We start from the raw sequence: 14,400 nt of genomic DNA, 5'->3' as shown, positions 1-14,400 counted from the left end.
ATTCCAGGGCTCTCCTCCATCTCCTGCCAAGTTAACATTTCCTGCTCATAACACCACTTTCCTGATCACGTGCCTCATGGTCCAGTGAAGCTTCTTCCCAAACACACGTCTTGCATTTACACAGCTGTCCACCTCTCTCCCACAGCAAACCATCCCCACTTCTCTCTCTCAGTCCCCAGTCTCCAACGGACAAGATGTTTCCTATCCTTGCTTGCTTGCTTCAACTTGGCACAGGCTTTCCAGATCCCCTAAAAATGGAAATGTCTGCCTATTTTGACCTTAAATCATTTTGCAAATTTTTTGAAAGTAGGTCTTTCTTCGTTAACCAATTTAACAAACTATCTTTTGATATAAGGCCACATGATACACTGGATTAGAAAGCCAAGGCCCCACCTCAGGAAGTTTCCATCTAGAGGAGGAGACAGGGAAGAAATAAGACCAATACAACTGTGAAAAGAATGTTCTGATAAAAAAGGGTACATAACCCAAAATAGTTAAGCTCAGAGAGCTTTTGCTTCCTGGGGAAAGCAAAATTTGAATTCAGGTTTAAATAATAAAGTACTCAGCCAAGCAAAAAGCATGGCAAAGTGTCTTATGGGCAGAACAATTCTTTTGTTCTTAAATTCTAACCTCCTTGGAAAGCCTTTTCCCAGATATCTACCCTAAAATGACTATCAGCCTCCTCCCAACACACATAGCATATGCCCAGTCTCTTTCAAAATATCCAAAGCAATCAAATTCCTATGTTTAATGATCCATCATTTATCTATCTGTCTCTCCAAACAGAAAGGAATAGGAATTATAACTGTTTGGTTCACTGCTTTATACCCAACACGTAGCACAGTGCTTGGCATACAGTACCTGCTCAGTAAATATTTGTTGGATGAATTGAAGAAGTTGGAGCAAACATGAAAGTTTAGATATGCTGGATGGCTTGATGAGTTCAAGGACCACCCAGATAATACAGTATGGATGGAACACAGGAATAATGGGTGAGTGGCAAGTACAGTTGAGGCTGAGAGTTCACCAGGGCTGTATCAATAATGAATTTTATGTCTTCTTAAGCAGTTTGGATTTCATTCTGCCATGGCAGTAATCCAGCTGAGAAACAGTAGGTGCTTGCATGTGGCTGGTAGTGAGGATGGGAAGCAGGAACACTTTGATAGAGTTGAGTTATTTAGGCATTGAGAACATTGGTTCTGCCAGGTGGTGCTTGCCATCCTCCATAGGAGGTTATTAAATAAGTGTTGTATTGAAATGAGTTTCAAGTCTATAGATTCAAAGGTAAGAAACAAAGCTCCAGTGAGTTTTGAAACACCTACCACTGTTAGGTCATCTGTATTATTCATTGTTCCCCCTCCCCAGTGGAAGCAATATATTACAACTTGACTTTTCACCTAGTAACCAAGGATCTAAAGAGATGGTATTCTGACCATAGTTAACAAAACATCAGGAAATGGGTTAAACACCAGCAGAGATGACCAATGCAGTAAATTGACTTACTTTGGCTGTTTTCCATTTGTGGCCACATCATCGTAGATAATAACTTCCTGAGACCTAAGTTCTAGGGTCAAGATAGGATAAAAATAGTCTGTTATTTGATATGATTTATACAATCCCTGACTTTTCAAATTATACACACTTAATTATCCACATGTATCTCTGAGTCTGTTTTATCAAAATCTGATCATAGACCATAGATAGGTTGAAAGGATCAAGGAACAAAAAGAGAATCCATTTGGGAAAAATTCAACTGAGGATTAAAAAATAGATGTCCTGGTATCTCAAACACATACATAAATATTTATATCAATTTGATTTCATAGAGATTTCTAAAAAATATGAGTTGCTGAAGGGATCATTTTAGACTGGGTTCCCATCAACCTGGAACTGGACAAAGATGTTATACTGCTAGGACAAAGAGAGGCCTGAATTTCAAGGGGAAAACACCAACTTAATAGACATTAATGTTAATTTTTCTTCCGTGATTTTTATTTCAAACCATTGACAACTGCTTCTTTATAATAATCTTGTGTAAAATTGAATCTAACTTAGTACATAATTATAATTAGAGATTTTCAATATAGGATATTCATATTCCTTGGTGCTCTACATAGAACTCCATAACATTCAAGTGATTCACCACTTGAACTAGTTAGAAACCTTCTGGCATAATTATTCACAGTTCATGTTCAATTATTCATAAATTTGGATGGAGGTAAAATGCATGCCTATTCTAAGTAGACTTTAAAAAAAAAAGGCCAAAGATTATTTTGGGAGATGTGATTATACCAGGTTTATATAATTGTTATTTAGTGCAGCAAACTCATATTTGTGGAATATAAAATTCACTCTAATTGCCAAGTCAGAGTAAAATCAAAGTAGCCACTATCACTAGAGCCCATAAACTAAACCTGACAAACAACAAAACACATGGCCCTCTCTCATTGACACATTCAGCTTACAGAATGTGACTTGAGAGTGAGCACACTCTATGTCAGGCACTGTGCTAATTTGTGCACTATTGCTTTTATAGCAAAGCAAACAATATTCTAGTGACTCACCCTTGATTCAATTAGTATGTATACTGGAAAGTATTCATGTTCAAATTACTGTGTCTTAATTCGGGTGAGCTGACTGTGGTAAAATGTAAAATGCACACACTTTGTGTATTCAGAGACTTGAGTACAAATCCTAGGTCACTAAAATATGGATGTTAGTCCAAGAGTCTTCCTACAAAAGGATAATGCATCTATTTCTTAGATATTAAGGGGCACCTGGTCTATAGGAGGCACTTGAGAAATGGCACCCATCTTCCCCAAAGTAAGTAATACTATGATGTAAAATATCTTCTTCGATTTTAATGTATCAATTTTTCATTACATGTGAAATTCAGGGAGGATTACTACTTCTTTCTTAGACTGAAAATGTCAGTGCTGAGTAACTTTGTTCCAGCAATAAGAGAATGTCACTTACCTAAATCAGGCAGCGAAAGGGAAAATGCCCTGTTAATTGACAAAAGACACAAAGGATTAAGGGAAAAGCCATATTCAGAAATGTTCATTGCTACATCTCAAACAACATAATGATGACTAGGTTTCTTGATTTGAATGCTTTTGGGGAAAAAAAATGTCAATATGAAGCAAACCTTCCCTGCAGCTTTATTCTGATCACCTCTCCCCCTCCTGTAAATGAGCTTATTTATCCCCAGTGACCATTCTTACCCACTTTCCTAATGGGACAGTCTCAGGGTCTCCCACAGCCCTTCTCTGTCCACAGGATCCTGTTTCTCCCTTCTAACCTTCCAGGGTGCCAATCAGATATATCCAGTGTGTGGGACACAAGGTGAGAGAGATGACCCTCTGGAGACGCTGGACCCTGACTATGTACAGGTTTAACCAGAGAGGTGACTTAAGGGGAGAATTACGGGCCAGGGGAAATGGAAGATGGTAAATGTGCCAAGTAGGAGAGGACACTTGGCTAAGTAGATTGTCCAGTTTTCCTCAAATCTCATAGTTAAGGAGATCACATGGAAGGAAGTATGATGTGATAGAAAAAAAAATTCATGTGTTTTAAGCAATTAATTTAAGCTCAGTCCTACAGGCCTAGGGACAAAAGGTAAACAAAGTTCTGTGTTATGTTGGTATGTCTCCATGGCAATAATTGAAAAATTAAGGTAAAGAGGCAAATTTTGGCAAAATTTAAGGGGAAAAAATCTTTTCAGACTTTACTAAAAATGGCAGATTTTCCCCTGAATGTAGTGAATTTATCTCTGTAGAGGTGTGCAGATACAGAGATTTGGCCTCTTAGGAATAGCTGCAGAGAAGCTTGTGTACTGGGTTGGAATAGGTAATAAGGACCCTTCTTACCCTGAGATTCTCTGACTGTTAAGGAAAAGGATTTCTTGTAATAGATCTTACAAGATTTGCACAGGATGTTTTGGAAACACAGAAGAGAAACTGGTAATACAGGTTTGGGATTCATGGAATGCATCCCAGAAGGGGTAATATTTGACCAAATTTAAGAGAAGGCTAGAACTCTGATAATCAAAGGAAGACAGAGAAGCGCAGATGCATTTCAGACCTATGGATGTCATGGTTAAAAGCAAGGAGGCACGAAACACCACGGTGTACACATAGGGTGTGTGTTATGGGGTGGAGCTGAGAGTAAATCTGAGTAAGACGGAGCTGGACAAGTAGGAAGGGGACTGCCATAATCGTATTTACTTGCAATGAAAAAGGATTGGATATTCTAAAAGTCATAAGCAGTCACTGAATAGTTCTAAGGAAAGGGAAATCACATGTAAAAAACATCAGCTTTCTCACCTGGATTAAATTTTTAAGGGGCTACAGGCACCATGCTAATAATTCTTGTCAGAAACTTCTAACCTGCTAAGGTCAGGGTATGCCTTTAAGGGTCTCACTGGCCACTAGAACTAGACTCTGTCTTCTATGTTTAGGACTGCAATTTGTAAACCTCATATAACGTATAAATCTCTTTGTAGATCTAGATCCAACATACAATTAGACTTAAATTCATGTTACTTTAAGGTTTTATAATTGAACTTCAAGATAAATAACAAATTCCATGTCAATATATGTAGTGACCTGGAGCAAATTATTTTACCATCCCCTGCCCTCATAAAATACAGATCTATGTCTATGTTTCTCTCCTTCCCTCTCTGAAGTGCCTTCAGAGACCACACAATCTCCTATTATATGCTAAAAGAAACTTGGTCCCTATGGATGCAGAATGGAAGTGACTTGCCCATGTTTGCACACTGAATAAATGGAAGAGCTGAAACTAGAATCCGGAATCGAGGCATCGAGTCTCTTTCTCCTACCCATGAATTGTAACCTTCTCAATTCCCATTGGAGAAGGCAATGGCACCCCACTCCAGTACTCTTGCCTGGAAAATCCCATGGATGGAGGAGCCTGGTAGGCTGCAGTACATGGGGTCGCTAAGAGTCGGACACGACTGAAGCGACTTAGCAGCAGCAGCAGCAGCAATTCCCATTGGTAATTAGCTAGGGTGAACTTGGAGGGTCCCTTCCAGAGCTAAGACTGAGATACATGGACCATCCAGCTGAAAAGTTCATCTTCCTTCTCCACACACTACCTCTCTCAAGAGAGGCAAATTAGAATATGGAGTGTAGACAAAAACTGCTGGAGCCTGTAGGACTGAGAAAGCATAAAAGAATGTAATTAATAACGTAATGCTCAGTAGTAACAATAGGAATATATATGCCAAGGATGATGAGGAAGTTCCTTTCCTGGACTTTTTAAGACCTTCCCTCTTCCTTTGTTCACAATCTTCCCTTATCAATTTTTTCAAAAAGGACATTGTCACTTTCTCACTAGCATGTGTGTGTGTGTGAGTCACTCAAATACTGGCAAGGAGGAGGTAGGTGATAACCAGGGCTTTGGTTTTAGCTCCTGGTACCCCCTTCACTAGAAGAACAGGATGGAGACCATCAGCTGTGTAACTACCAGGCTGGCACTGCTAATCCTCTCCTAGAAAGAGAAATAAAAAGGGACTTTTTACCTTATATTTTCTTTTGAATTGATTTTCTTCACTTTAAGTCCATCCTTTTCTTTCTTGAAGAACCTCTGCAGTCTTTTAAGTGATGCTTTTCCGTCTGAACTAAGAGGAATCAGAGAATATAAATAACACACTGTTTGAGAGAGTACTGGGGATGGGAAGCTGCTGTAGTAAAAAAGATCAGAGACTTCAGTCTCATTGCTATTAATAAAACACACCCACTCAAGGAAGAGCAGGAAAATGCCTTGTCAACCCCTATGTTCTTCTTTTTTATAGATGCTAATGGGAATTAGCACATACCAGCTATGAAGGAAATTACTATATTTCAATACAAGCTTTCACCTACTCCAAATGGTCTTTATTTTACAGAGTTTATGGAGCAAAGTCTTCCTTTTAGAGACCATGACTCAGGGACCCATACATTAGTGAAATTCCTGGCTCCTGAGATTCATATCACTGATCTTTAACTTATGGGATGATAATATAACAGTGATGCTACACTGACTGCCTGCTTGATGATTAAAATTTTTCCAAATATGCCCTGATTTTCAGGGGTGGGTGAAATGTTAGGGAAAGTGGATAATACACCCACATCATCCCACCCAACATAAATGCCCTATTTTCCTTTCAACCTTCAAACTTCCTGATTTTGACTGCTGCTATTTTCTTCCCACAATGTGCCCCTAATAACTGAATTTGATTAATAATCCCCATTTGAGCAAATATTGATAACACTGAATTATTACATATTAAATTAAGCCCCAATCCCAGAGATAGCCTCATTAGCTTGAAAAGACACAGGTAAATAAAAAGACACAAGTAAATCATAACCATTGATTTCTTCCTGGAAAAAAACCTGAAGCATTTTATTGCTATTTATTTCTTATTTCTCACTTACTCCCTAATGCAATATCAAAGTCTTCTACTTGGGGAGATGGACATTTTCTCAAAAGAAAAAGCAACATGCTTAAAAATTACAAGATATGATTATATACAATTACAAACACCCTACCGATAACAGAATTTTATTACAACAGCTTATCTGCACTCTCCATGAAAATCTTCCCTAAAGATGGGGTGAGTAGTGATGGAGGTCATTTCTTAAACTTCAGTTTTCCTAGACTAGCAGGAAATACCCTTAGGTATGAAGCCAAGAAAAAGAGAAACTTGCCCTATATTTGGGTAGTTGCTCTTTGTTTTGTAGACAGCTTCATACACTTCTTTACTATTTACTTTTGAAATTAAAAAATATTTATAATGGCAGTGATATAGATTCATATTTGACACAAAATTATGGACCTACCAGGTGCTAGGTACTCTGATCTTTTGTTTGTGAAATAGTTTTATGGCAACATATGCACATGTTTTTACAAGCAGGTGGTAAAATTAAGTAAACTCTATAAAAGTATGTACAAACAAAAATTAATATTTGCTTCTACCCTGTTTTCAAGTTTGCTCTCATTTAGTGAGAGAAAGTTAATTTATTAACAGATTCCTTCCTTGACCCTCCGCCTTTGCATATTTTACATATAACAATCAGTCTACTAAACACCAGACATTGTGCTGAATGCTGGAGAAGTAATGGAGACAACCAGACACATCTTGAACAATCCTCCTCCTCATAGCATGGCTTTCACCTAATTCAGCACATAGGGTTAAAATACACAGACACACTTTGAATCTACCCTGGCAATGGAGGATTTTCAAGTTCAGAACTTGATTCACATTGAGTTTAGGAGAGTCACTTCTCTATGCTTCAATTTCCTTTTTTAAAAATGAGGGTACTGTGTTTAATGATCTCTAGACTGCTTCTCCATCTCTGACATTCTAAGAAGGACAAAACAAAAATGAAAAACAGCAGCATTTGATTATCCCTCCTCCATTACCTTTTCATTTATTTAAAAGATATTGTTTGAATATCTTAACATGTGCCTGGCATTATGACATGGGTCAGAAAAAATAGTAAGTATAAAGAATAAAATCATCTAAGGGGGAAGACAGCTAATAAAGAATCACATAAATATAGAATTATTAATAACTGTGACAAGTGCCATTAAAAAAAGGGTAATGGTAATGCTATAAGACTACATACCTAGGAGAATATTCCCTAGGGAATAATGATTGAGCTGCAATCAGAAGAAATATTAAGAGTCACTTAAAGGGGCAAAGAAGAGGAAAGAACATTCCAGGAAGATGGAGTAGCATATGCAAACACTCTGCAGTGGGAGCTTAGCCAGTCAGAGAAGTTAAAAGGTCACCATGACTGCATCTCAAAGATGAAGACTAAGCATGTATGAGAAGAGGCTGGAGGAGTAGATAGGAACACTCAAGTCCTCTATACCATGTTAAGGTCAATTGTAAATGTATTGGGAATATACTACAAAGCTACAGTAATCAAAAGAGTATGGTACTGGCACAAAAACAGACACATAGATCAATGGAACAGAATAGAAAGCTGAAAAACAAACCCACACACTTATGGTCCATTAATTGATGATGAAGAAGGCAAGAATATACAACAGAGAAAAGACAGTCTTTTCAACAAGTGGTGCTGGGAAAACTAGAAGAAAACATAGGTTCTTTGACATAAGTCTTAGCAATGTATTTTTGGATCTGTCTCCTCAGGCAAGGGAAACAAAAGCAAAAACAAACAAATGGAAGCTAATCAAACTTAAAAGCTTTTGCATGGCAAAGAAAAACTTTAACAAGACAAAAAGACAACCTACTAAATGGGAGAAGATATTTGCAAATGATATGTCTGATAAGGCATTAACATCCAAAATATATAACAAGCACTTACAACTCAATATCAAAAGAAAAACAAACAGCCCAATTAAAAACGGACAGAAGGCCTAAATAGACATCTTTTCAAAAGAGACAAACAGCCAACAGGCACAAGAAAAGATGCTCAGTATCACTGATCATCAAGGAAATGCAAATGAAAAGCACAGTGAGATATCACCTCACATCAGTCAGAATGGCTCTTGTTGAAAGACGGCAAAAGATGCTGGTGAGAATGTGAGGAAAAGGAACCCTCAACACTGTTGGTGGGAATGTAAATTGCTACCACTACTATGGAAAACAGTATGGAGTTTCCCCAAAAGATTAAAATTAAAACTGTTGTATAATCCAGCAGTTCCACTCTTGGGTATATATCTGAAGAAGATGAAGAAACCTAATTCAAAAAGATATACGGACCCTAATATTCACAGCAACATTATTTACAATGGCCAACATATGGAAGCAACCTTAGTATCCATAAACAGGTGAATGGATAAAGAAGATGTAGTGTACACACATACACGTAAGAATACTAAGCCATAAAAAGGAATGAAATTTTGCCATTTTCAGCAACATGGATGAACTTGGAGAATATTATGCTTAAACATACAGAGAAACACAAATACTGTATGTTTTCACTTATATGTAGAATCTCTGAAATAAAAAATAAGTAAAAGAATGAAACAGACTTACAGATACAGAGAACCAATGGTTACCAACCTGCCTGTAAGTGTTTGAGGGTCTCCTGTAGAGGTGTGAGTCAGCAATGGCCTGTCACAGGGACAGGGGCACTGGCAGCAGCAGTCCTGGGAGGCACGACATGTGGCATAAATTCTCTTGGAGGAGGTCACAATTTAGCCCTACCATAGAGCTGCTGGATGGGTGACCCACAAACTGGAGAACAATTATAACAAAGAAGTTCTCTTACTGTTGAAAGTTCTAGGCACCACATCAGACTCTCCGACCTGGGGATCTGGCAAAGGGACTGGAAATCCCCAGGGAATCTGAAGGTCAGCAGGATTTGATTATAGAACTTCCACAGGATTGGGGGAAATGGACTCTTGGAGGGCACAAACAAAATCTTGTGTGCACCAGGACCCAAGGGAAAAGAGCAGTGCCCCATAAGAGACTGAGCCAGACCTGCCTGTGAGTGTTTGGGGGTCTCCTGCAGAGGCATGACCTGCGATGGGGTCAGGGGCAGCAGCAGTACTTGGAGGCATGGCATGTTGGCATAAGTCCTCTTGGAGGAGGTCGCCATTATTCCTGCCACAGAACCTCTAGCTCTAACATAGAGATTTCAGACTCCCAGGACTGAGTCACCTCAGGCCAAACAACTAACAGGGAAGGAGCACAGCCCCATCCCTCAGCAGAAAACTGTATTAAAGATTTACTGAACATGGCCCTACCCACCTGAGCAAGACCCAGTTTCCCCAATAGCCTGTCCCTACCATCAGGAAGCTTGCACAAGCCTCTTATCCATCAGAGGGCAGACGGAAGAAGAACTATAATCCCATGGCCTCCAGAGAAAAAACCACAATCACAGAAAACTAACCAAAACAATCATATGGATCACAACCTTGTGTAACTCAATGAAACTATGAGACATGCCATTCAGGGCCACCCAAGACAGACAGATCATGGTGGAGAGTTCTGACAAAATGTGGTCAACTGGAGAAGGGAATGCAAACCAGTATTCTTGCCTTGAGAACCCCCACGAACAGCATGAAAAAGCAAAAAGATATGACAGTAGATGAGTCCCCCAGGTCGGTAGGTGTCCAAATATGCTACCGGGAAATAGTGGAGAAATAGCTCCAGAAAGAATGAAGAGGCTGAGCCAAAGTAGAAATGATGCTCAGTTGTGGATGTATCTGGTGGTGAAAGTAAAGTCCAATGCTGTGAAGAACAATTTGCATAGGAACCTGGAATGTTAGGTCCATGAATCAAGGTAAATTGGATGTGGTCAAATAGGATATGGCAAGACTGAACATTGCTATTTTAGGAATCAGTGAACTAAAATGGATGGAAATGGGTGAATTTAATTCAGATGACCATTATATCTACTACTGTGGGCAAGAATTCTTGAGAAGAAATGGAGTACCCCTCATAGTCAACAAAAAGAGTTCAAAATGCATTACTTGCATGCATTCTCAAAAATGACAAAATGATCTCAGTTCATTTCCAAGGCAAACCATTCAACATCACAGTAATCCAAGTCTATGCCCCAACCACTGATGCTGAAAAGCTGAAGTTGAATGGTTCTATGAAGACCTACAAGACTTCTAGAATTAATACCCAAAAAAGATGTCCTTTTCATCATAGAGGATTGGAATGCAAAAGTAGAAAGTCAAGAGATGCCTGGAGTAACATTCAACTTTGATCTTGGAGTACAAACTGAAGCAGGGCAAAGGCTAACAGAGTTTTGCCAAAAGAATGAACTGGTCATAGCAAACACCCTCTTCCAACAACACAAGTGATGACTCTACACATGGACATCACCAGATAGTGAATACTGAAATCAGATTGATTATATTCTCTGCAGCTGAAGATGGAGATGTTCTATATAGTCAGCAAAAACAAGACCTGGAGCTGATTGTGGCTCAGATCACGAACTCCTTATTGCAAAATTCAGGCTTAAATTGAAGAAAGTAGGGAAAACCACTAGACCATTCAGGTATGATCTAAATCAAATCCCTTATGATTATACAATGAAAGTGATAAATAGATTCAAGGGATTAGATCTGATAGAGTACCTGAAGAAATATGGATGGAGGTTCATAATTTTGTATAGGAAGTGGTGACCAAAACCATTCCAAGGAAAAAGAACTGAAACAAGGCAAAATGGTTGCCTGAGGAGGCCTTACAAATAGCTGAGAAAAGAAGAGAAGAGAAAGGCAAAGAAGAAAGGGAAGGATATACCCAACTGAATTCAGAGTTCCAAAAACAGCAAGGAGAGATAAGAAAGCCTTCTTAAGTGAAGAATGCAAAGATATAGGGGAAAACAATAGAATGGGAAAGACTAGAAATCTCTTCAGGAAAATTATATACCAAGGGAACATTTCATGCAAAGATGGGCACAATAAAGGACAGAAATATCAAGGACTTAATAGGAGAAGAGGTGCAGGAATACACAGAAGAACTGTACAAAAAAGTTCTTAATGACCTGGATAACCATGATGATGTGGTCAATCACCTAGAACCAAACATTCAGGAATGTGAAGTCAAGTGGACCTTAGGAAGCATTACTATGAACAAAGCTAGCAGACATGATAGAATTCCAGCTGAGGTATTTCAAATCCTAAAAGATGAGCTGTGAAAGTGCTGCTCTCAATATGCCAGCAAATTTGGAACTCAGAAGTGGCTACAAGACTGGAAAAGGTCAGTTTTTATTCCAATCCCAAAGAAGGGCAATCCCAAAGAATGTTCAAACTACCACACAATTGTGCTTATTTCACATGCTAGCCAGGTCATGCTCAATACATTTCTAGCTAGGTTTAAACAGTACGTGAACTGAGAACTTCCAGATGTTCAAACTGGATTTAGAAAAGGCAGGGGAACCAGAGTTCAAATTGCCAATGTTGTTGGATTATAGAAAAAGAGAACTTCAGAAAAATATCTACTTTTGCTTCATTGACTATGTTAAAGCCTTTGATTGTGTGGATCACAACAAACTGTGGGAAAATCTTAAAGAGATGGGAATACCAGACCACTTTACATGCTTCCTGAGAAACTTGCATGCAGGTCAAGAAGCAACAGTTAGAACTGGACATGGAACAACAGACTGGTTCAAAAATGGGACAGGAGTACATCAAGGCTGTATATTGTCACCCAGCTTATCTAACTTCTGTGCTGAGTACACCATGTGAAATGCTGGGCTGGATGAATCACAAGCTGGAATCAAGATTGCTTGGAGAAATATTAACAAAGTCAGGTATGCAGATGATACTACCCTAAAGGCAGAAAGTGAAGAGAAACTAAAGAGCCTCTTGGTGAAGGTTGAAAGAGGAGAGAGAAAAAGCTGACTTAAACTCAACATTCAAAAAACTAAAATTATAGAAAAGGCAGAGGAACCAGAGATCAAATTGCCAACATCTACTGGCTCATCGAAAAAGCAAGAGAGTTCCAGAAAACATCTACTTCTGCTTTATTGACTACGCCAAAGCCTTTGACTGTGTGGATCACACTAAACTGGAAAATTCTGAAGGAGATGGGAATACCAGGCCACCTGACCTGCCTCTTGAGAAATCTGTATGCAGGTCAGGAAGCAACAGTTAGAACTGGACATGGAACAACAGACTGGTTCCAAATAGGAAAAGGAGTACGTCAAGGCTGTATATTGTCACCCTCCTTATTTAACTTATATGCAGAGTACATCATGAGAAACGCTGGGCTGGAAGAAGCACAAGTTGGAATCAAGAATGCTGGGAGAGATATCAATAACCTCAGATATGCAGATGACACCACCCTTATGACAGAAATTAAAGAAGAACTAAAAAGCCTCTTGATGAAAGTGAAAGAGGAGAGTGAAAAAGTTGGCTTCAAACTCAACATTCAGAAAATAAAGATCATGGCATCTGGTCCCATCACTTCATGGCAAATAGATGGGAAAACAGTGGAAACAGTGTCCGACTTTATTTTGGGGGGCTTCCAAAATCACTGCAGATGATGACTGCAGCCATGAAATTAAAAGACGCTTACTCCTTGGAAGGAAAGTTATGACCAACCTAGATAGCATATTAAAAAGCAGAGACATTACTTTGCCAACAAAGGTCCGTCTAGTCAAGGCTATGGTTTTTCCAGTAGTCATGTATGGATGTGAGAGTTGGACTGTGAAGAAAGCTGAGTGCCAAGGAATTGATGCTTTTGAACTGTGGTATTGGAGAAGACTCTTGAGAGTCCCTTGGACTGCAAGGAGATACAACCAGTCCATCCTAAAGGAGATCAGTCCTGGGTGTTCATTGGAAGGACTGATGTTGAAGGTGAAATTCCAATACTTTGGCCTCCTTATGTGAAGAGTTGACTCATTGGAAAAGACCATGATGCTGGGAAGGATTGGGGGCAGGAGGAGAAGGGGACGACAGAGGATGAGATGGCTGGATGGCATCACCGACTCGATGGACATGAGTTTGGGTAAACTCCGGGAGATTGGTGATGGACAGGGAGGCCTGGCGTGCTGCGATTCATGGGGTTGCAAAGAGTCGGACACGACTGAGCGACTGAACTGAACTGAACTGAACCATCACTTGATGGCAAACAGATGGGGAAAAGTGGAAACAGTGGCAGTTTTCTTTTCTTGTGCTGGAGAATCACTGAGGATGGTAACTGTGCCATGGAATTATTAAAAGACACTTACTCCTTGGAAGAAAAGTTATGACAAACCTAGACAGCATATTAAAAAGCAGAGACATCACTTTGCTGACAAAGGTCAGTACAGTCAAAACTATGATTTTCCAGTAGTTATGTATGGATGTGAGAGTTGAACCATAAAGAAGGCTGAATGCCAAAGAATTGATGGTTTCAAATCGTGGTGTTGGAGAAGACTCTTGAGAGTCCCTTGGACAACAAGGAGATCAAACCAGTCAATCCTAAAGGAAATCAACCTTGAATTTTCATTGGAAGGAATGATGCTGAAGCTCCAGTACTTGGGCCACCTGATGCAAAGAGTTGACTCACTGGGAAAGACCCTGATGCTGGGAAAGAGTGAAGGCAGGAGAAGAAGGGGGTGACAGAGGATGAGATGGTTAGATGGCATCACTAACTCAATGGACAAACTCTGGGATATAGTGAAAGACAGGTAAGCCTGATGTGCTGCAGTCCACGGTGTTGCAAAGAGTTGGACACAACATAGTGACCGAACAGCAATAACAGTAGTTACCAGAGGGAAGAAGAGGGGAGGAAGTGGCAGGTTGGGGAGGATTGGAAGAGCATTAAGGTATACAAACTGGTAGCTATAAAATAAATAAGATACAAGATATAAGGATATAATGTATAGCACAGGGACTGTGACCAGCATTTTATAATAACTTTAAGTGGAGTATAATCTATAAAAATTTTGAATCTACTGTGTTGTACATTTGAAA

General features: G+C 39.3%; 2 protein-coding genes across 7 annotated transcripts in view; one reads left to right on the top strand and one right to left on the bottom strand.

Moving 5' to 3' along the window:
• FYB2 (FYN binding protein 2) overlaps positions 1–14,400 on the bottom strand; it is a 128,216-nt gene that overhangs the window by 13,979 nt on the left and 99,837 nt on the right. Inside the window, exons 13-15 of the mRNA XM_081487014.1 lie at positions 5,546–5,644; positions 2,977–3,005; positions 1,504–1,564 (exon numbers count right to left, since the gene is read on the bottom strand). Coding sequence (XP_081343140.1) covers positions 1,504–1,564; positions 2,977–3,005; positions 5,546–5,644 — 189 coding nt within the window. The remainder of the gene's footprint in view (positions 1–1,503; positions 1,565–2,976; positions 3,006–5,545; positions 5,645–14,400) is intronic.
• The window catches only part of PRKAA2 (protein kinase AMP-activated catalytic subunit alpha 2), a 199,381-nt gene that overhangs the window by 88,420 nt on the left and 96,561 nt on the right, over positions 1–14,400 (top strand). The window lies entirely within an intron of this gene.

The sequence above is a fragment of the Giraffa tippelskirchi genome, chromosome 5 (assembly GCF_054371585.1).
Source record: "Giraffa tippelskirchi isolate mGirTip1 chromosome 5, T2T-mGirTip1v1.2.pri, whole genome shotgun sequence".
Lineage (NCBI taxonomy): Eukaryota > Metazoa > Chordata > Mammalia > Artiodactyla > Giraffidae > Giraffa > Giraffa tippelskirchi.
This window is presented reverse-complemented; position numbering and strand designations above follow the sequence as displayed.